General features: G+C 51.8%; 1 protein-coding gene across 1 annotated transcript in view; it reads right to left on the reverse strand.

Moving 5' to 3' along the window:
- The window catches only part of Zc3h3 (zinc finger CCCH-type containing 3), an 84,051-nt gene that overhangs the window by 23,022 nt on the left and 37,584 nt on the right, over positions 1-23,445 (reverse strand). The window contains exon 5 of the mRNA XM_016007647.3: positions 190-374. Coding sequence (XP_015863133.1) covers positions 190-374 — 185 coding nt within the window. The remainder of the gene's footprint in view (positions 1-189; positions 375-23,445) is intronic.

Below are 23,445 nucleotides of genomic sequence, written 5' to 3' on the forward strand. Positions count from 1 at the left end.
TTTCCCAAGGGATAGCTGCTGAAGCCCTGTGCCCATCCAGTTCTCTGGGTGCATTCACTCTCTCAGCTCCCTGAGATCCAGGACCCTGGCCTTGTCCCTTATATGGCTCTGCCCACAGCTGAGCCCAGAGACAGTGAGACCCACTGACACTCAGTGCTCACCCACATATTCTCCAGCACTGCATCTCACCTGTGCGAAGGGGGGCCCTGCTGCCCTCACTGGGCCGGCTGGAGGTCTTGGAGAGCTTGTTGGCAGACACCTTGTAGAGAACCCCTCCTATACAGCGGTAGCCTTTGTTGCGCCACCGAGGGGAACCAGATGGGGCTTTCCCGCCTCCAGTGATGGCTGGACGCAGGCGGTTCAGCACCATGGACCTACAGAGACAACAAACTCTTTATTAGACATGGCCCAGAGTAAGCTCAGATTTGGTGGTCAGTGCTAAACCCAAGCTAAAGCACTTGCTGTATGGGATACATTACAGTTGGGGTTGTTGGGTGTCTCTGGTCCAGCTGCCAGGAGACCTCTGTCCCCTTACCTCTCACAGAGACACTTCTGTAGCACCAGCCAAGGACTTCTGACACACTGGTTAGAAATCCATGAGCTCCAATGGGCCACAGAGAGGACTGGCCTCCAACACACACACCTGTCCTTGCAGAGTGTCTCCAAGCCTGGGCGCTGGTGAGTATCTCCATGCTGGGGATGTTCCCTGGAGCACTGTATTTTGAAAAGCAGTGCAGGGCCCTGGCACCTTGGCACCAGTATATGACACCCACTTGGGTTTCTGCCAAGGATGGTGGAAACTGTGCCCCAGGACCAAAGCTGTCATGGGATCAACATGGACTGCTGCTCATGGCACCCTCTCTTTGTCCACTGCTCAGAGAGGCCTGCACTGAGAATGTAGGAGGGTGGTCTCAACCTCACCATGCCCCTGTATGGGGTAGAAATTCCTGTTCAAGAGGTAAAGGGGCAGCTGTAGGGTTGGTGACTTGGAGTACAGACCCAAGCTAGGTCAGTCTTGGACCTCAGAGACCACCTTACTGCTCCCCACTCTTTCAAGCTTTCAGGTCTACCAGACACCCCAGGACCCCTGGAGGCTCAAGCACCATACAAGCTGAGAAAGGGCCTTGATGTGACTGCCCTTGCCTAGCTGTGATGTGAGCAGACTGACCTCAGGGAGGGAACTTGGTGCTCCAGCAGCCAGGTGAGCCCAGAGGGCTCAGCATGCAGCCAAACTTCAAGACACATTTTGGTGGTATGTAATGTTTATGTAAATCAGACACTACTTATCACATGATCACAGCCTGCATGCACTGCCCTCTAGTGGCAAAGTGAGCAATGGGCACCAGGTATGTAGCAACAGAGTACACAGAGGCCTTCAGAACAGCAGTCCTCACTCCCCAGAGGACAGCTAAAATGGAAGGTGTGCACAACATATCCAGCCTGGTACAGGGCTGTGACCCTTCTCTTCCAGACCCCACTGGCGCCCATGGCCCTGTAGCCTATCCAGGTTTAGCTCGTGAGGGAAGCAAGGTCTGAAGTCTCTCAGGATCCCACAGCTGTAACAGACTCTTCTCCAGCCAACTAGGGCCGAGGAGGTATCCCGAGAGCGGAACTGCAGAGTAACAGCCAGAGGAGGTTTGCTTGCTTGCTTGCCTTGCCAAGACACCTGCAGCACTGCCTGTAACCCAGGGGGGAGCCACCCAAGAAGAAAAGCACGAGGGGAAGGCAGCCATGCACTTGGGCTCAGCTACCATTCTACCACCCAGCACCATAGCCCCTTTGAGCCTTGGTCTCTCCACTTGCAAGTTGGGATAACTCTTGCCAGCCAGTGGCCTCGGAGGGCTCATTAGTGAGATAATGTGAGCAAAGCGAGCCGCCGTCAGGGGACCAAAGCTGCGGTGTAAGTATAAACACAGTGGTGGGAGGCCACAGAAGGCACTTAACCCAGTTTCTCTTAATTAAAATTCAAGTTCACAACCACCAATCTTGGAGGGAAAGAGTCCTGCCAAGAAGCCAGGCTGCAGGGATCGGTCTGCCTGGCCACTCACTGCCCTACCCATCACACACTTCATTAGCCAGCCCTCTGCTGGGCACTATCTGGGTTAGAGACGGGAATCCTACGACAGAGACTGTGACCTCCAGGATCTAGTCTATCAGACTTTGTGCCCTTGGCTTTCACTGGGTATGAGGAAAGGCCCAACCAAGAGAGATCTACTGTCAACCCTGTCCGTTAGAGGGTCAATGGTATGTCCTGACCTCTACTCAGGGCTATGGCCACTTCACACGGGATGTTCAACTTAATTCCAAATCCCCAGTTAAAATAAACTGGTACTAGAGCAGTAGCTGCTGGAGTTTGTTCAATGTGAGATTGGCTGGTTCCTCACTATCCTAGGGAAGACATCCCTGCAACCACCAGCCCGGGGCTAGAGTAGCATTCTGAGCAAGAGGGGACTGGAGAGTACCATTCTGCAGCAGTGACCTCTTACCCAGCTTCTGGCCACCCTACAACTGAAGCCAGAAGTCAGCTCTGGTCTTTACCAGAAGACCTGATGAGCTCCTGACTGGGATCCATGCAAGCTCTCTTTTCATAATATTTCTCCCAAGCACTCCATCTCTACACCGTGTATAGCTACGCTATGCTATACAATGTGAGCAAACACACAGCCACCAGAAATATGATGGTCAGAAGACAAGCACACTCATCTCAACTACAATCTGCCCAGCCCTGTGAGAACACACCTGATGCTTTCCCTCCAGAGGCATCTTAGGAGCTGTGTAATGCACAGTGAGCTTTGAATGTGATTCCCATTTACTCTTCCCTGGATGTAGCCACAGAAAAGGAGCCACGGGTTAAAACCGTGTGAGGCAGCCACAGACCTATCCAGGCCCAGCCAGAACTGTGGACTTCCTTTCTTCTTCAAGCACTTGCCCAAGAAGGAGGCCTGCAGCCCCTCCCTTATACATCAGGGAGTCTCAAGTTGGGGACCGTCAAGGGCCTACCTCAAGAAACCAGGAGCCAGGAGAAAGCATGGGGTTCAGGCTAGACTAGGATGCCTCAGCCCAGACCTGGTTCTCACTGCCTTCACCCTCAAATGAACAAGCCAATTTTTCATGACTGGTCTCCAGAGCTGAAAGGCTCATCTGTGGTTACAATTCTTCCCAAGACAGTATGAGTTATTCCACATGTTTGTTTTGTTTTATTTTGCTTTGCTTTTTTGAGATAAGGTCGCACTATACAGGCCAAGATGACTTCAAACAAGAGACATTGTTGCCTCGACCTCTTGAGTGCTGAGATTACACCATACCTGGCTTGACATGTTTCAATTCTTACGGGTGATCAGGAAATAGCCATCTGCCCTTTCTCTGTCTTCCTTCAAAACCTGCTCATTAGATGGTGGTAACAACTGTGGGCCATCTGTGGAGCTACTTGGGCAGATGCAGGACAGCACCCCTGTTCTTGTCCTGACTGCGTGTGCAAAGGGCTGTGGATCCAGGGCCTGCAGGGAATGGGGACAGGTGCTACCTGCTGCTTGGCTCAAGCGAGAGCCTGGGAGCCTTGTGTGGAAAAATCTACATTTGGGTGTTGCTAGAGATGAGACCTCAAGGGGATCTAGCTGGACCCCGGGGCTTAACCAGGTCAAGGCAAAGGCCTTTCCCTCACCCACCCCCGCCCACCCCCGCCAGCTCACTGGCTCTGGAAGCCGCAGCAGAGGGCGCCAGGTGGGGCCTTGTAGCTTTTTACTGCCATGGGTGTCACAGCACTCCAGTAAATTGTTACCCTAATGGAGAGGACAGCCTTTGGAAACGAACTGTACAGAGAAGAGGGATAAAATTAATGAGATAATAGCAGGGCCAAGGACCCTGCAAGCGCCTGCCCTCACGGCACGGCTCTGTAATTCCTTTTCTGCAACGGGAGCCGCAGATCTAAAGGCTTCTCCCATCCGTCCGGCAGGCCCATGCCGCCAGGAAATTTCATTAACGCTGGAAAATAGGAAAGGTATTAAGCGTGGATAATGAAGGCCAGGGAGGGAACAGTGCCTTAAGATAGTCTTCTTTCTCGCCTTTGTAATGGGAGGCATGAACTTTCCCTTCAAATCCATTTCTAATCCATTTGAAATACTACAGCAAATTATCTTTCCTTCAGCCCGAAAGCGGCCAGCCAATTTACTCCGAATAGAAGTGACAATGCCCCAGGATTTATCACCATAACCTTGACTACACCAGGGTGAGGCTGGGCCTCCCCTCTTCCCCTTGGGGGGGGGGGTACAAAGGATGGGGCAGGGGGAGATAACATTTTAAATGAAAAGCAGTGATAATGGGGAGAAAGACACACACCTCAAAAGTAGTTTTTTTTTTCTTTTCTTTTTTTTTTAAGAAAGAAAAAAAGAAATGCTGTGTGTCTACTTCCTTATGAGCACTGGAAACTTCCATGCCAGAAGCTGTCTGGGATGGCAGAAAGGCAGTGATGGGGTTGAAGGTACTTGGATGGCTAAGCCTGCTCCTTCCCTAGCTTTACAGGGTCTGGACACACAGAATGTTCCAACACTTATGTCACCAGCCGCAGCCTCCGGCTTGGGGGACAGGCATCTGGCAGACAGCTAGTCCTAACAATTGCCCACCTGCCCCTCTGTGGGCACAGTCCTCCAGGCAGCCCGGCCTCTGCAACCCAGATTCTGGGTGCCATTCTCTGGGCTCTGTAATGTCCTCATGCATGGGACCCTGACATGCAACTCACCCTTCTCTTAGAGACCAGTGTGACCAGTACAGACCCAGCACAGGCGGAAAGGGAGCAGGGACCCTGGAAGAGTCTGGGCAGGGCGCAGTCAGGAGTCATGCAGAGGCCCAGGCCACAGCCCAGTAATTCTAAACTTGGAAGCCACACATACCAGGTCCAATGGCATCTTGAACAACAGATACTGAGATCAGAGCTGGGTTTCTACAGAGACTGCTGATGAGGGAAAAGAGTTACCCGGGCAGCTGGGACAAGGAGGTGGGACATGAAGTTCATTTCCTTTCAGCACACCAGACAGCACAGCTAGTTTATGGGTACACTGAAGTGAAGACAGTGAGTCCTACCCAGAACCCTCCTGTGCCTCCCAGCTCAGCCCTGGTTGCTATCCATCGCACTCCAGCCTTGCCTATTACAAACGGACAGGTGGCTGGGGAGATGCCTCCATCTGCAGGCACTGGACATGCAGAGTTTAGTCTACAGTACACATGTCAAAAGCCAGTGCAGAGGTGTATACTTGTAATCCCAGTACTACTGAGAGAAGCAGATCCCCGGGGCTCACTGGCCACCCAGCTTAGCTGATTTGGTGAGCTCCAGCCCAGTGAGAGCTCTTGTCTCAAAAAGCAAGGTGGGCTGGGCAGTGGTGGCGCACGCCTTTAACCTCAGCACTCAGGAGGCGGAGGCAGGCGGATCTCTGTGAGTTCGAGGCCAGCCTGGTCTACAAAGCGAGTTCTAGGACAGCCAGGGCTACACAGAGAAACCCTGTCTAGAAAAACCAAAAAAATAAAAAATTTAAAAAAGGCAAGCAGGATGGTTCCTGAGGAATGAATGACGACACCTAAGGTTGGCCTCTGGCTTCCATGTATATGTGCGTATGTGTACATACAACATTCACATGAACATACCTCTTCCCAACAAGAAACAAACAAAAGTCCACGTTGTCCCCCTCCCTTCATTGCCAAAGTCCGAGTAACACTTGTTCATACTTGCTTTCTATACTTACCTCCTGCCCCATACCTACCCTCTTCCTCTACTCTGTCTACCTCCATTCCCAGGACCTTCTGCCTCCCAGACCTCTCAGAAACTAAGGCCTTGCTACCTTCCCGCCAACCCCAGGCCTCATCCATTTGTCCTCTGCTGACATCCTGGAGTTCAGCCTGGCTTCTACTGGTTCAGGTTGAGGATCCCTTCACCTTTGGATCTTTCCTGTCCATTTGTTTGAAACGACACAGCTGATAAAGTTCCCCCAATTTCCTCATCCCATGTATTTCACAAGAGGTCCACAGGGCTGAGCTCTTGCGTCCTTTCTGGTTATGGCCCCCATGTTCAAACCTTCCCTCTCTCTAGTCTAGAATTCCAGTTACCCTAGAAAGCTGCAGAGCCTTCAAAGTATTGTGTCCCTCCCCACTGAAACTGGGAAAGGAACAAACTTGCACATGATGTCCCTCTGCCTGAAGACATGATTGGATCTGGGTCCAAGCTCAGGCATTATGTCCTTGGGGAAGCCTTCCTCAATATCCAGTGAAGGTGAGATGCTCCTAGCCTAGGCATGGATCTTACCTAGCCATGTATCTGTCACCCAGGACTCCCAGAGGACAAGGCCCATGCTGCGTGGAATGCAGGCAGCTCAGGAAACCTGTACTAACGGGCACACGGCAGATATGGGAGCAGAGGTGTGGGTTCCCAGGACCTCTCGGGAAGGGCAGGGGCGAGGGTGTGTCGAAAGCTCTGGTCGGTTTCAGGCAGGGAAAGTGGGAGACAGAACCAGGAAGACTTGCTGGCGAGGGCAAGGAGATCTGACAACAAAGTACCCTTCTGTACATCAAAGGCTGAGCACCACGGAAACAATGGTACAGAAAGAAGAGGAGGGTCAGGGGACACGAGGGCAGAGTAGTGGCCCCAACGCTGCTACCCCGAGAATGCAGCATGCGGGGCCAGGCTGCCCAAGCTGGAGGTGATGGAACGGGAGTTGGGCAGGCTGGCTGGGGAGCAGAGAAAACAACCAGGGAAGCATTTTTCAGGAAATGGAGCACGGTTTTTGAAGCTTGGAGCTGAGCGACCGAGAGTGTGCGCAGTCAGCAGAAGAGGCAGCTTGCACGGCGAATCCCCAAGTAGGTCAGGCGGAGCCGCCGTGACAGGCACTAAACTGCTTAGCAGGGCTTTCCACCACAACCACCCCCCCCCCCCCAGCCATTCAGCTCAGGGAGTGAGCTAGTACGTGTGCCTGTGTGTGTGCAAGTACACGGGCATGCGTGTGGGTACCAAGCAGTACAACACACTCCTTTCCCCAGTGCTAGTCCTACCCAATGGTTTCGGTACCGGCACAGCTTGGGCAGGGCAGCACTCGAACTGCTCTGGAAGAGAGAAGCCTCACTCAAAGGCCTTATCTCAATGACCTGGACAACCCAGCATCTCAGGTTCCCAGGAAGACAGTCCTGGGGAGAAGACTACCAGGGCCATGAGGGACAAGCAGAGCAGAGGCATGAGGTTGGGGGGATCCGGGCACCAGGCACAAAGGAAAAGGGCAATCTTGCCCTGGAGGGCCACAGTGAAGGTAAAGACACACACGGAGAAGGGTGACCGTGTAAACTGCACCAAAGGAAAGAAAGAGGTCAGCTTGGGGCGGGTAAGGCCGTGGTTAGGCAGGGGGTGCAAGTGGGTGGCTGTTGGTGAAGGAGGTGGGACAAAGTTGGCTAATTAGGGCCTGAGGCTGACCCACGGTCAGGGCTCCCAGGAAGAGCTCTGCTATGTCGCCCAAGGACTCTTCAGGGTATCACTGCTCGGGGGATCCTGCTCCACCCTTTCTCTCATGTTAATGAGCAACAGTGATTCGGGGCACCCTTTGCCAGCCCAGCCCAGCGGCGGTGGGTAAAGCTAATTGCACTGCCTCCGTTACAAATGCCGCTGCCCTATTCCGAGGGGCTGGGCGATTTTATGTACTTTATGTGCTCACGTCTATTCAATTGGTATTTCGATCAATGGATACATTACAAGCTTTCCCTTTAAGAGCCTAATAAACAACAAGATGGAAAGTAAAATTCTCCATAAAATGACACTTTTAAAAATCCATTTCAGCTGAAGCTATTGGTGTTTTGTATGTTAGCTGCAAAAAACAGGTATTGCTGGGCCTTAATGGCCCTACTCAGAGTGCAGAGTTCAGCAACATAGGTAAAGAGGCTGGGGCCCAGTGGCCAGCACAATTATCCTTGGTGGTAACGGCTGGAATGTACCACAGGCAGTGCCCTCAGTCTCTGCAACTGGGCACCAGTTTTCCCATATTGTCAGCCAAGGACCCACTCAATACCAATGTGTCGGCTGCTGAGGGGCATAGTTAGGACCTCAGGTATCCATAGGTCACACTTGCTAAGTAGACCCAGAACGACACTCCTCCACCAAGCCATGGGAAAAGCCCTCCAAGACTGTGTAGGGAATTCAGCTGGCTCCCTGTATGAGGGAAGCCTTGCTAAGAAGTGGCCTCTATACCAACACCAGGGAAAGACCACAAGGCTCAACAATAATAACTCACTAGAGTTAGAGGGATGAACAGGTAAATGTGTATGAGAATCAAAATCCTTCCAAGATGTTAGCAAAAACCAGGTGGAATAATACATATGGAAGAAAAAGTAGCAAGAACTCAGAAGACTCCACAGCGGGTGTATCTGGCCCACATGTGGAGGCAGTGGCACTCCCTTAACACGGAGAACGGGCAACACACACAGCAAGGCAGGGCCTTCCTGAGTGTGCAAGAAACAAAGCGTAAGAAGAAAGTGCAATCTCGTCGCTTTGGAATGGCTGTTGGGGAAGGCTACAAAAGCACTCCTAAAGTTCTCCTGGAAGAGCAAGTGTGAAGGAACAATTCCAACGGTCTACCCATCCACTGGTAAAAAGCGGAGCGGCCAGAACAGCCTAGTGTTTCAGGGTCTGAGTGAGGGCTGATACCCATGGGCTTGGTGAGTTAAGGGAGCTCCTTATCTCCTCTGAGAGGTAACTCAGCCCAAGAAGGATCATAGACTCAGAGGTGACTTCCAAGTTGCTGGGAGAAAATAGGACCTTGGGTAGGCAAATTTTTCTTAAAGAACACTATTCATAAAAGAAAAGAATGATAGCCGGGCAGTGGTGGCCCACGCCTTTAATCCCAGCACTGGGAAGGCAGAGGCAGGCGGATCTCTGTGAAAAAGCAAAACAAAAGAATGATAAATCAGAGCATTAAAAAGCATGCCCTTAGACTGCTGGTGTAGCTCAGTAGTAGAGAACTTGTCTAGCACGTACAAGAACCTGGCTTCAGCAGCAGCAGCAGCAGCAATACAAAAAGCAAGCCCTAGAATGCAAGAAGATATCCAGGGGAAGAATATATCCATAATGTACACAGCACTTCAGCAAATCAATAAAAAGGCAAACACAGGCAAAAGACTTGAAGAAGAACTCGATGAAAAAGTACAACCACAGAATGCTAAGTATGGAAGACACTCAGCAACATTAACTTGTCAGGATAAAGTGAAAGGGCTGGCAAGATGGCTTAGCAAGTTAAGGCCAAGCTGCCAATCCTAACAACCTGAGTTCAATCCCTGGGACTGAACTCAGAAGAAGGAGAACACACACCACCACAAATTGTCATCTGACCCCCATTTGTACACACACACACACACCCTCAGTGAGATGCTACCATACACCAGCATCATGGCTCCTGTGGACAGAAGCTGAACATGGAGGACCCCACTTAACTTTCCAGTAAGAGACAGGGACTGCAACATTGACGCTGTAACTGCCTGCAGCTGGGCCAACAGCGTGGGAACCCAGCTGTCTTATTTACCAATCCTCTCATCCATCCCAGGCTGAACTCCACAAACATCCAAGTTCTGTCACCTCAAGACATGTCCGACAAGGCTGAGAGCAGCTTCGTGGGCAGATGCCAAGGCAAAAAGTAACCAAGACACTCGTTAACAGCAGAATGACAAGTCATGAGAGAAAGCTACCGCGACCCACAGCACCCTGTGCAGCCTGAGGCCCTGCGGTAAGGCGCCCGACTCAGGCTGCCCACAGAAAGCATGGTGCTTCAACAACAGAAACACGTTTCCTCATGAGGCTGAGTTCCAGACCCAGGTGCCACTGACTGGTCCCGGGGGAGGCTTCCCTCCGTGGCTTGGATGGCGCCTTCCCGCTGTTCTCACCCAGCTCTTCTCCAGGCATGCACCTGTGTCTCCCTTTTCTTATACGGCGCCAGTCAGACTGGATTAGAGCTGAACATGTATGACCCCAGTTACTTCACTCACTCCCAGAGACCTCTTCTCCAATAAGGTTACATGAGCGTCAGAGCTTTTCCTTACGAATTCCAACGGGACACAATCCAATCCACAGCAAGAGGCAAAGAGAAGGAACTCTCTAGAGCCTGCTGTACGTTTCTATTACAGGAAAACCTCAGGACAGAGCCTTGGAGATCAGACTGTTGTAGGTAAGAGGCAGGGGTCTCAGGGAAGGCTCGCCTACAGAAACGGATGCACGGAGTCTTAAGAGGGAGAGAAACTTCACAGCATAGAAAAATAGGACCTTCTGGCAAAGGACCTTCGACAGAAAAGCAAACGGAAGCTGGGTAAATGACAAAGGTGACACTGAACACTCAAAGGGTCCTATGAATCACGAGAAACAGGCGAGCCACAGGCAAGTGACTAATAAACAATGGTGAGTTAAAGCACTAAACCAAAACTCACGAGTCCACATTTCTAATGGCAGTGGCCACCAAAGACAGGGCAGAGCAGCAGCACACAACTTCGTCTGCAGGACACGTCCACCCGGGTCTCTCAAAACTAAGGACAGCCCCGCACCAGACCCATACAAGAGCCCAGCCAGTGGCAGATGTCCTAGCAGAGCCCTGTCGTCATCTGAGGGCCCCTGGGAAGACCACAGGAACAACAAGGAAGGATGGTGACCCTCAGGCCAGCTGTCCAACCAGCAACGGGGTGGTGCCTCCTTTGAGGAGGGGGCAGCACGGGGTCTGGAGTCAGGTGCTCTGCAGACTCAATCCTGCGCTGTCACTCCTAATGACACCCAGGGCTCTTCCAGCTCCTCATGGCACTGCTGGCCCACTCTGCCAGGATTCCCTAGACCTGGGACAAACAAGAGCCAGGGGGAAGGGAGGGCTAGGATAACCTCCCTACAGCTGAGACCCTGGAGACTAGGTCAGGACATGTCAGAGCTGTCCCTCCATCTTCGGCTCAGGCTCCTGCTCAGGCTCCTGCTCAGGTTCGGTGGTTAAGCCCTTACCCCGCCCAGGCCCGACCTCCCTGACCCAAACACTCAGGGGAGGAGGGACCATAATTTACGCTTCCCACCTATGCTTTATGGCTTTCTTAATTCAGCTCCTGCTACTATTAATGTAGTTAATGCTGAGATTATATCTATTTTCTGGCGTCAGGCAGAGATTTATTCAAGCCATTTTTCCGGTGGAGGCTCCCACGCTGTTAAATCAAGCACCTTGCCAATTAAGTGCTGACTTGGGAAGTGGGCGAAATCTTAACAGACATCCCACTGCAAATTACACAGGGGACTACAGCTCTGGGGAGGGGCGGCAGCCGCAGGCACCCTGCTGACTTGAGGAAAGCCCTCAAGAGCCTGGCGTGGTGTTGGCAGTGGCTCAGCGGGAGCTGGGGTCCCAACCTGCCCACCCACCTGTAGACTGACCAGGGTACCTGAGCCTGCTCCTGAGAAAAGGAGGTCTCGAAAACTTCAACTCCAATCTATACACCAGGTCAACTGTCACCAGCAAAGCACACTGCAGGCCTCCACGAGCCTCAGCTGCCCAGGCAGCGTGTGAAACACTGAGACTTTGAACAGCCACAGCAAATGCCAGGTAGAGAAGGGGGGGTGGAGGGCAGAAACCAAAAGACCCAGGCATTATAAGGGGGCAAATGGAGATGAGAGGCTGGGAGGCAGGTGAAAGAGATGGGACAAAAGAGGGGCCTCACCCTGACCTGAGAGCCCATGCCCCCTGGGGACACTCTGACACCCATGAAAGTGTCATTTCCTCCTGAAAGTACTGTGACAGAGATGCCAGCCCTGGCCACCCTCCTCCCCAACATGACACAGTGGGGTCCTGGGGCGAGCCCACTTGGATCCTAAGTGAGCACTTGGCAGGGAGCCCAAGAAATAGCATGATCCCTTCAGATAGCAGCTACCATGGGAGGTTCTAAGGCAAGGCCATCACTACACACCATCCCAACACCAGGCCCAGCCCTGAGAGCTGAAGCATTTTTGAGGTAAGATCAGCTAGAGGATTGATATATAGGAAGTTAGACATGGTATTGATTATTTGAACGACACTTGACTACCACCTCTAAAACCAGGCTAAAAGAGGTATTTAAAACAGCATTTCAGGATGTAAGGCACCAGGTAGCACGAGTGACAGAGATACTTTGTTTCTCCTGTCACAGTACCATCTCCACTTCTCTCTGCTGTGCATGGCCAGGACTGCCCATGCCTGCCCCTCACCCATGGGGCTCAGGCACCAACTGCCACTGCACATGGGACAGCACAAATGCTCTCTAAGCTGAAGGAAAAGCTTACAGGCTTTCTGAATGTTCCTTCTTACCACCATCCTCACACAAACGGAAAGGATGTGCCTTCCAGCTCTGTCATTAAACACTTCATGGTGTGGTCTGTGGTTATGTTGGGGCAGAGTCTCCTTGAGGCCCTCCTGGGCCCTGTCCCTCGGGATTCACCCACAATAGGAAGAGAGACAACCCTCCATCTACAAACCAGAATGGTAAGGTCATACCTGTCTGACTGTGACCTTCTTCACTACAGGCCTATCACACTAGACAGAACGTCAGTCACACAAGCCAACAAGAAGGGGAAAGAGGTCAGTCACCTTTATACCCTCCAATCAGATTCTGCAACATGGGACTCAAAAACAGGAGCAACACCCAGTGCCTTGGAAGCCAGCCTTGATCTGGAGTCCACAAATTCCTCAGTAGGGACAAAGAAGAGCCCATTACCCCCAAGCCCCAGCCTTCTGCCAACAGCCTAGCCCAAGAAGGCTGTCCGTGTGCAATAGAGCTGTGGTAGACTAGTCCATTGGAGGGAAAAGCATTGAGCTGTAAGGTTTCTCCAGAAGCTTGAGTCCAGGGCAGATTGGAGGAGGGTCAGGGTGTGCCCACCTGAGCTATCCCTCAGGCCTGTACTCAAGGCAGCAGCATCTGGGACTACAAAATCCACACACAGCAATTACTCCTCTGCTGGGCAGGCCTCAGCATCCTTGTGCCTGGCAGCATCTTCTGGAGAGCGTCTCCCAGTTATGCATGGAGCCTCAGGGTCAGGCACAGTTCCACACAAACAAGGAGGCAAGAGTGAAGGCAGCGAGCACACATCACAGAGGGACAAGAGCAAGAAGGAAGAGAAGAGCTCACGGAACTCACAGGCAGGCAGTCCATCACAGCACAGCAGACTGAGACCGCTTCAGGAGACAGACATCACAAGGGCCAGCAGGAGACGACCCCTGAGGGCGGCAGTGCAGAGCCCTGGGCAGGGAGGATGTGTAGGTACTGTTTTGGGATGGCTCCTTGTCCGAGCGCCTCCTGACGCCCTCATGTTGTGGTCTGTCTACCTTCAGTGCTGCCCTCGAGGACAAAGACTAGAGGGACAAATGGATACTCCAGGAAGGCAGGGGAACAGATCATGCTGCCTGCCCTGCCTTCCTTTGGCCCCACAGGGCCTCAACATGGGGCCATTCCAAGTCCAAGACCCTAGGCCTATGTGTCCAGACGCCTCTTGGTCCTGTACCCTTTCCCTGTCTCCCTCAGACGGTCTTATCACAAACGCTCCAGCCATCGCTTCTTAGCTTCGTGCCAGCAGCCATGAAATCCTGGTAAAACAGCAGTAGCAATGTTGGAAGAGGCTGTCAGAGGGGTGTGTGGCTCTGTGGGAAGAGGATCCTGTAGACTACAGCCTTGTCCCACTCTCCCAGAGTTTGAGAGGCAGATGAGGGATAATTCAGGCTCTCCTCCTACCTGGGAACACAGGGGCACTGAAGTCTCGGAGGGAACTCGCAGTCCAGAACATACTTGTCCTGGTCACAGGGCATTCTGAAACTCACCCAAAAGCTATCAACTTAGATGTGGAGTGACCAAGCAAAGGAACAGAGCCGGGTGCAGAAGCTCCAGCTGGCTTCCTGCTCTGAGGGCAGAGTCTAAGAAAGGTACCTGTTGGCAAAGCGTGACATTCACGTCCTGCCTGTCAGACAGTAGGAACCAACTCAGCCATCAACACCAGCTGGGCCCTGGCACCCAAGAGCTTCTGCCTCGGGGACTCAAGTCTCGGTCTTGACTCTGTCCCACCAGTTAGCAAGGGCTGGGTTCAAAGATCTCTGGGTTGGAGAGATGGCTCAGGAGTTAAGAGACCTTATTGCTCTTGTAGAGGACTGGAGTTCAATTCCCAACACCTACAAAGTGGCTCACAATGGCCTATAACTCCATTCCAGGGGATCTGATGCCCTCTTCTGGTCTCTGCCGACATCAGACATGCAATTGATACACAGATATACATGCAGCAAAGCACCTTACACATAAATTAAATAAAGTAATAATAAACAAAAAGATCTCGGAGAAAGTACCCTCTCTTCCTGAGAATCCTGTATCCCTCAGGTATACCCCAGCCTCAGTGTTGGTCAGGGGCTAGCTGCTACCCTTACAAGATGGCTTTCCTGCCCATCCCTCCCTGAAAGGCTTTGAAATGGCATGGGCCTCAGCCTTAGTGGAAGCAGCAGGTGTCCGGCTCAGGAGGATGCCACTCAGCCTTGCAGCCCAGCACCACCGAAGACCCAAGCTCAAAGGCCTGCCTGCCTCAAACAGAAATAAATAACCAAGGCACTCTTTGAAATGACTTCCAAATTAAGAGTTGCATCCATGCTGTCAAGCCCCTGCTAGCAACTTCTGTGGCACCTTCCATGCAAAAACGTATCTCAGCCCATTTATTAGAATGATGAAGGCAAAGGGATCTAAAAATTGCACTCCTTCCTTAATGAGCAGCCGAAGGGATCGGTAAGCATAATTTCAGAAGCCAGTAATATTTTATATAATCGCCGAGTGGTTTAAATTGAAAACCCCCAACTGAATCAATATTTACTGCATTGAAACGAAATGAATAGTAATAAGTCACTAAGCTCCCTGTCCTGTTTCATAAAATAAAAAATTATAAAAATGAGCACAGGCGCAGGGAGGCCATCACATTAACTTTTACAGCACTTGGGGAGCTGTAACCGCCTGTTCTCATAAAATAAAATTCTAAAAAACCTGCCGGAAGAGGCCTCCTTCAACACCACGTGGGTAAGCTTGTGGGGGCCAAAGCAGGAAGGGAATGAAAGCTCCAGGACTCACCCTCAAGGGCCCTCCCCGGGGCCAGAGGGACCCCCAAGATCTCCTGCTACAGGCTGATGACACCTGCTCCTTGCTTAGCTTCTTCTGCAGAGGACAGAGAGCCAGCTACCTTGAATGCAATCCCTGTTCCCCACAGGCAATATCCTACTTTGGTTTCTTTACCAACTTCTCCAATTTCAGAATATCAGACGGAAGATGAGTGAGCAGCCTGACAGCGGGTACACACAGGGCCCAAACAGACACACTCAGGCCTGCATCTCTTGACCGGCTAGGGAGGGGCAGGAGTGAGCTGGCAGGGAATGGGATCCAGTAAACGTTCCCCGAGATAGAAGCATGGGACCAGGGCTTGGAGCACAATGGTGTTGGCAGACAGCCTGCCTGAGAGGTAAGTGTGTGCAGGTCACTATAGTGTGTGGCATGGGACAGGTGACAGAGGGGGCAGGTGGGACACACAGAGGAGGGCAAGCACCAGAATGAGGCCCACCACCTTCTGGTTTCCTGGGCCCTAGGCAATCCATGAGGCTGATTCATGAAGGAAAGGGCAGGGAAAGAAGACATGGTACTGTAAAAAACCAGAGGCACCCCCTCGGCCCAAGAATGAAAAGACAAACCACCACGTAGAATACAACACTTGACTGGATCTTCCACAAAGGAAGAGAACAAAGGGCCTTGACCAAGCTGTGAGTAAGTGCTCAACATCATGGTCACCAGGGGATGCAGTGAGACTCTGCTACACCCTGACAGTAGAAATTAAAATAAAGCAAAAACAACAACTCAATAACATCTGGTATAAGGGGAACAGAAAGAATCCTACCCTTAGTAAGGAAGACTAGGCAATTTCATACAACCTGAATATGTGTCTTCTCCACATTCCAGTGATCCCCGCTAGAGAAAAGGGGAAGCTCAGGTGTGCACAGGTGCTGGACAGCCTTTACTCTCATCTCTCAAGTGAGAGTCAGCTCAAACGTTCACCCAAGGAGAATTTGCATCAATATGGAACAAGAAGCCACAAGGAGAAGTATAAAACAGGGGCTGAGCCAGGCAGTGGTGGCGCACACCTTTAATTCCAGCATTCGGGAGGCAGAGCCAGGCAGATCTCTGTAAGTTCGAGGCCAGCCTGGTCTACAGTGTGAGATCCAGAACAGGAACCAAAACTACATAGAGAAACTCTGTCTTCAAAAAAAACCAAAAACCAACCAAACAAACAAAAACAGGGCTGGGGCGGTGGTGGTGCACGCCTTTAATCCCAGCACTCAGGAGGCAGAGGCAGGTGGATCTCTGTGAGTTCAAAGTCAGCCTGGTCTACAGAGTGAGTTCTAGAACAGCCAAGGCTACACAGAGAAAACCTGTCTTGAGAAGAGGGGAGAGTGGGAGAGAGGGGGAGGGGGGAGGTAGGGAAGGAGGGAGGGAGAGAGGGAGAGAGGGAGAGAGGGAGAGAGGAGAGAGAGAGAGAGAGAGAGAGAGAGAGAGAGAGAGAGAGAGAGAGAGAGAGAGAGAGAGAGAGAGAACATAAAGTGAGGGACAGTAACGTAGGTGTCATTCCGGAACAAACAAGTGAGCCTAAGGGAGGAGAGAAAGTTGGCTGGGAACTGCACTGGGGCTGAGGCAGGACCCAGGCAGGGCAGAGGAATGTGTCCCTGTACAGGCAAGCGCTGCCCATATAGCATTCACCAAGACTCAGACTCCCACCCTTAGACTTCTACACTTCACCACGTGTCAAGAACAGTGTGTTACTCTACCTAGCAGGCTCCCTGTTCTTTGTGCTTAGTTGGAGAGAATGAAACTTGCGTTCCAGGCTTGAACAATGAACACACAGACTGACACTGATGGAATGAGGACTCTCTGGGTTGGAGAGAGCCACAGACTGGTGGTGGTGGTGCCAGTGGCAGTGCCAGTGGTGGTGTGTGCACAAACACACATCCAAGCACAAGCAGATACAGAGGAAATTCAAAAGCAACATGGGAGGGTGTGTTCGCCCAGGACTAAATGTCAGCACTACTAATGCTTGACCACAGGAGGCTTTCTACACACTGCAAAGACACACCATAAGGAGCAGGGCTTTTATAAAGAAGTGACTGATTCCACGACCACGGAAGGGAAAGTCCAGGGTGAACCTGGAGCACCATGTCCCACAAAAAGTAAGTGTCCAGGGAACAATGAGGCCTTGTTGAAAGAACCCAACCTAGCCTGAAGGATAGGACTGACTGAAGACCAAAATAAATAATGATAAGAACAGATGACAGCCTACTTTCCAGTGTAAGCTCAGGACCACACCATCACACACAATCAAGGGGTCACTACCCACAGGCAGAGTTCCATCAACCCACCAGAAGGAAGGAGGGCCTGGAAAATCCCTCACAGGTCTAGATGATTGGCTAACAACTCAACAGGGAACCAACGCGAGTCTGCCATGTTCTCACTATCTCCATCGATGGATCAGAGTAACCTGTGCCACACGGGCTGGCCAGAAGCTCCTGGACCACTGAGCAAGCTCACTGAGCAAGCCAAGAACACATCAGAACCTCTACAACATTTCCTGCCCAACAGCAAATCTACACCTAATTCCAAAAAGACATCTAAAAAGCCCAGTGAAGGGACATTCCACACAACACCTGGGGCCTTTACTCACCAAGCACATAACCACAGAGATCAAGTTGGACCTCGGATGTCCGTCCTGCCTAGAGACTTGTGTAGGACCACAAAGACGTCCTCAAGAACCAGTTCAAAGGCACAAAAGGCAATGCAGTGTATGGGCAAAATGAAAATAACTGGTAGGCTTAGGTAAAGAATATATCAGTTCTATATTGTTTCTGCACCTTTTCTCTAAGTACAAAATATATCAAAATAAAAAGGTTATTCAAAGAAAATAAAAGTAAGAAACTATCTGGAGGAGGTGGGAATGGGGGGTAGGCTGGGGGGAAGGGGAGGGGGGCAGGAAGGGAGAGAACAAGGGAATCTGTGGCTATTATGTAGAACTGAATAGTATTGTAAAATAAATAAAAAAATATGAAAAAAAAGCAAAGAAAAGAAAAATAAATAAAAAAAAGTAAGAAACTAGTTGGGAAAGGGAACATGTGAGCCATGAACCAAAAGCAACTCCTCCCTCCCTCCTTTGCTAGGCACTACTGACACAGTTGGAACAAGGAGGCAGCCTGTGACCCAGAGCCAAGGACCAGATTCAGAAAAGCTCCAGCCCTAGACCAGTGCCACCTCTAGCCCAGGCCCAGCAGCTACGGCTTTTGGACCTGCTGGCAGCCATCTACAGGCCACCTCAGCAGGCCCCAGTGGGCCATGCATGGGACAGAAGCTGCATAACCCCATTCACAGACACTATATCCACCACTGCCACTCTACAGCAAGAGCTGGGACAGGGGGCTGGCTTGCTTTGTCCAGGCCTGCTTGGCCACTCCAGGGCCCCATATTCATCCTCTAAGGCCAGACTCCTCTGCTCCAGACCCAGCTGAGCACCCGCACTGTTACTTCCTTGGCCTCCTATGGGGTTCCCTAGGATCGACCAATCTAGGCCGTACCGTTTCCCCTACAAAGAGGCCGGCCACTGCTATGCCTATGACCTTCCACTCACCAACAGGCTCCCCAGCTTCAGAGAAGTCCTGAGAGCTATACCTAGGTCTGCTGTCTTCTCAGCCTAGGGACAGTGACATGTTCCGGCTGGCCTCTGCTGGGCTGTAGCTCCCAGGCAGGCAGGGGTCTTCAATGATTACTGAGTGAGGGAACACACAAGTGATGATACCAGAGCGAGACAGAAACCACATGGGCTGTACTCAGCTTGGCAGGCACTTCAGATCTAGTCCCTAAGCAGGAAGGAAGGCCTCACCCACTGTGGCCTGCCGACGACACCCACTTGATGGAGCTTGGAAGAAAGGTCAGGAAGCTAGACTGTGACCTGAGTCACAACATCCACACAGTCAACAAGTAAAATATGGGTGCCAATCAGGTGAATAACCCTAACCCACATGACCACCATTCTATGCTACCCGCCAGAGACCCCGTTCCCCAGAACCACAGTATTGGACACTCCTTTCCTCTTGTCCTGGCCTTGCGTGAATCAGGAAACCCCTATTCTTAGACCTCCTGACCTGGGGTAACAGCCTTTGCATACATGCAACCCTGTGTGTGTATGTAAGGAGGCTGGTCTTGACTCACATTCCCAATACTGACACTGAGGTGAGGAAAGGGAATCAGAGGCGGCTGTGGTGGTTCCCAGATGGACAGCAATACTTCTAACCACTGTACCCACTATATGCAGCACCACCCCAGGGATCCCGTCTTCTTTCCTTACCACCCCTATTGACCTCCACAATACAGCACTCCTGCAAGAGCATCAGGCACAGAGGGAGGCTCAGAGCTATGGCTCAGATGTACGCCACTCATCCTACTGAAAACATGCAAGCCACCTGGATGAGGGAGGTCCTCACAGTCAAGGCCAAAGCTGCAAATGCTGAGGGACCCAGCAGAGCAAGTTCCTGGTCTTATGGAAGGAAGCCTGCCAGCAGAAGAATTGGTTGTCCTGAGACAGGGGGACAAGGCAGTCTGACGGTCAGTGGCACTGTGGTAGCAGGCCCTAAGGCCAAAGCATGGCCTGGGCTGAGGTAACAGTCAAAGAGGCTCAGTTCTGCCCTTGAGGGAGGTGGACTATCTTGAGTAAGCCTACCTTTTTATCCACACAGCCAGAACTAGAGACACCTTTCACCTGCTGAGCTGGAGGGGGCAACCCCCAAGGAGGGCTTACAACGGTGCTGCCTCATTAGCAAGTACCTGGAGGGAATAATGCCCATCCTATACCTCGTGATACCCCCCACTGGACTGGCCCAGGAGCAGACCAAAGGACCCTGCCTCGGGGGCCAGCTCCTTTCCTCTCAGCAGATATTCTAAACTCTTCTCCAGGCCACAGAAAAGCAGGCCCTCCTGCTATGGCCTGTGCTGCCTTGCCCTAACCCCTAAAAGCCTTGCTTCCAAATGGGTCTTCCCTCAGACCAAACCCCAATGTGCCATTGTGGACAGATTTCAGCACCTCGGCGTGTACTACCAGTGGCTACTCATCTGTCCATGTACTTCCCAACTGCCATCCCTACTAGGACCTAGGTTCCAACAGGCCCTAACCTAATACACTTTCACCCCCTTGGCATCTAAGGCCATCAGTGTGACTAGAACTCCATACTGAGCTGAGCTAGGGCCTTGGTAAACTGCCAGAGGGCTGTATAAGACCAGGGAAGAGACCAAGGTGGAAGTAATCCTGGGGAGAAGGACCACTGGCCTCATAAGGAATCACCCTAAGGACCTCTTACTACTACACTCTCTTAGAATGTCTGGAAGCTGTGGCAACTCCAGCTCTTGCTGACAGTGAACCGTACATCCCGTCACGGATGGAATGTTGCAGCCCTAGATCTAAGAAATGTCATTAGGAGGCAGGGCCTTTGGGAGGCTATTAAGAATCAGATTAGGGCCCGAGGATCGGGTCCTCAGGATGGGATGAGTGTCCTTAAGTAAGAAGACCAAATGTCCATGAGCTCTCTTTTTCTCCCTTATATGAAGATGTCCCCCAGTAAACCAAAAGCAAGTCCTTCCCAGCCCCCACAATCTGTCTTCACCCTGATCTCAGACTTTGGCCTCCAGAAGTGAGAGGTAAATTCCCACTTCTGAGCTATACACATGGTGACACTTTGTTGTGGCAGCCCTGGCAGTCACAAGACAGTCCCCTGCACAGAGAGCAGGCAGGAGGCAGAGCAGGGCGGCTGCCGACAGCCAGGCTAGTAGGTGCACCTGCTCATTAAGGAAACACACAGAGACAGAGCACAGGAAGCGGCCGTGAAGAAGAGCCTCCTCCCATCCTTGGCTGAATCCTCTTTAATGAGACGTCACTTTGGGAGAAGCGTTTCAGAGCCTTTCAGAATCTTGGCCTAAACCTCGTCAAACTGCACAGAGATTACTTAAGATTTACCGCACGGGCACAAAATAAAATAAAATAAGGCACCCCAGCAAGCAGCAGCTCTGTGACAGGACCATTTGTAGTTGGGCTGGAAAAGCCTCTCGATTCATCTGCTTAAGCACAGTGGCTTCTGTTTATTTCGCACTTTCATGTCAAATGAATTTGGAGAAAGAAAAAAAGTGACAGGCAGTTTAGGGATATAAGTCACATTTCAGCTGCAGTTCAGATTAATGAACTTGCTGAGAGCCACAAGGACACAGCAAATCCACAAATCTTAGGGAAAAAACCCCGCCCGCCCGCCCGCCATGCTGATGTGCTCTTCTGTTGTAGGATGGCTCCTCTCTGAAGCCCCACTCAATTTCTGCCCCTGTATCTCAGACCCCGGGCCTGCACAGCATCCTTAGGGCCATTTGGGCTGGTTCTGGGCCTGAAACCCCTGGGGACAAGCCCTGTGCCAAGACAAGAGTGGTGTGCAATGCTCAAGGATTTGCTCTGGGAGGCGGAGGTGAGGCCAAGTGAGGTGCAGTGGGGCTCCCAGGCCCTGGACTGAGCGAACTAAACAATGGTTCCATCCTGCTGACCCCTCTGTGCATGAGCTAAGTACCACTTTCAACACAGAAGCCGCAGAGCTGAGCAGTACCCAGCACCCAAGAAGACAGAGATGGGTACCACAGATACTACCCTCAAAGTCAGAGTCCTGTACCAGAACGGACTGTGGTCCTTTCACCTTGTCACAGGCCTCTATGCATCCACCTGGCCAGGGCAACAGATGAGCTTGTCAACCACAGCCTCAATGGGCATGCCCATCCTCAGAGACCCAGAATGGGACTACCTCCAAGTCCTAAGGGTACCTCAGCAGCCTCCCAGTCTTCTGCCTAGACAGAGACAACCAAAAAAATCTGAGGTCACTAGCTGACTTCCATGTCCAGCCCAGAGAGTGTCAACAGTAGAAAGAGGACCCACTTCCCCCCCTGGGAGTATTCTGTCAGCATATTACCATCAGTTTCTCATGACCTTAAAGTAAGGTCACCTCCTAGTACAATGTGTTCAGACAATAGATGGTGGCAGTTCCCCTACACTGCCACCTGAGGCTCCAAGGAAGGGATGGACAGAACTTCCCAGAAGGGAAAAAGATGGTCACCCTGCCTTTTCCCCAGAACAGTAGCCGTGCTAACTGCCCAAGGTGCAGAGACTTTCTGCCTCCCCAGGAGAGCAGAGGGAAGAACACAGGCACAAGGCCCCAGGACGTAGCAAGGAGGCCTCACCCAAGTTATGATGTTGCCCAGTCACTGACAAGCTCTGCTTAGGATGAGGCAAACAGGCTGGTCTCCGGGCCTTTGAGGACCCACCTAAACCCTGGAACCTCTCTGCCACTCACTGTCCATGTCTTCCATACTCACGACCTACTATTCCCTTCTGATACTTCAGAATGAATAATGCCAATGCAAGGGCAGATTAGGAAACTAAGGCTTCAAGCCAGAAGTGGCTTACCCACCCAAGGTCATGTAGCAAGCCATCCTCTCCAGAGTGGTCCAATCTCTAAGCACAGTATCTGCAAAGACTGAGAAGAGGCCATCTCCTATCCATGCTGAGTCACCCCACCACATGTGTTCACCACTCTCCAACGCTGTCCATCAAAACTTCCAAGATTGCTAGGGCTACCCACCAGACCCTCCAGGGATGTCCTCCCTCCCCAGGTGGAGGCAGCCATGGGCCTAAGGTGAGTCCCAGTAAAGAGCACTGCTTTCTCTTCACTGCAGCGGTCTTTGGTCTGCGGTGGCCTGAATCCAACGTCATCCCACTCCCTCCTACGGCACAAGGAGACCTGAGAAAGCAACCTTCAGAGTCAGCTGGCCCGAAGCAAGCCTGCCAAATACTCACTGTGGCCCCGGCTCTGACAGGGCACAGACAGCAGAGAAGCAGGTACCACCGCCGCTTCACCGCTGCCCTTAGAGACAAGCTCTTTCTTCTGCTTCAATAAGCCAAGCCCAAGTGTATGCAGCGGGCGATAGCAGGTCGAACAACTAGCTGGCAGCCCTTCTGCTGAGCAGGCAGCCACAGCAGGGCACGGGTGACCTTGGGTAAGGGAGGCCCAATCTGCCGGCAGTCGCTCTTTCCAGGGTCTCAGGAGAGCTGTATACCTAAGCTTAGTTCCTTCCCTAGGCCCAGAAGTCATGACCCATAAGAGTTCCAAATACCTGACAAGGGCTTAGAAGTGACCAGGGTGAGTGGTCAGGAAAGAGTGGAAGGCCCTCTACATACCCTCAGCAACTGTGTCCAGCTTGGTAAGCTGAACTATACCTCTGAGTACAGGGAGAACACTGAGGCCTGGAGCCCACTACTGGCTAGCATATCAATTCATTTCAGACACCTATGGCTGTGGGTCCTGAGCCATCAAAAGGGAA

This window comes from Peromyscus maniculatus, chromosome 20 (genome assembly GCF_049852395.1).
Source record: "Peromyscus maniculatus bairdii isolate BWxNUB_F1_BW_parent chromosome 20, HU_Pman_BW_mat_3.1, whole genome shotgun sequence".
NCBI classification, from domain to species: Eukaryota; Metazoa; Chordata; class Mammalia; order Rodentia; family Cricetidae; genus Peromyscus; species Peromyscus maniculatus.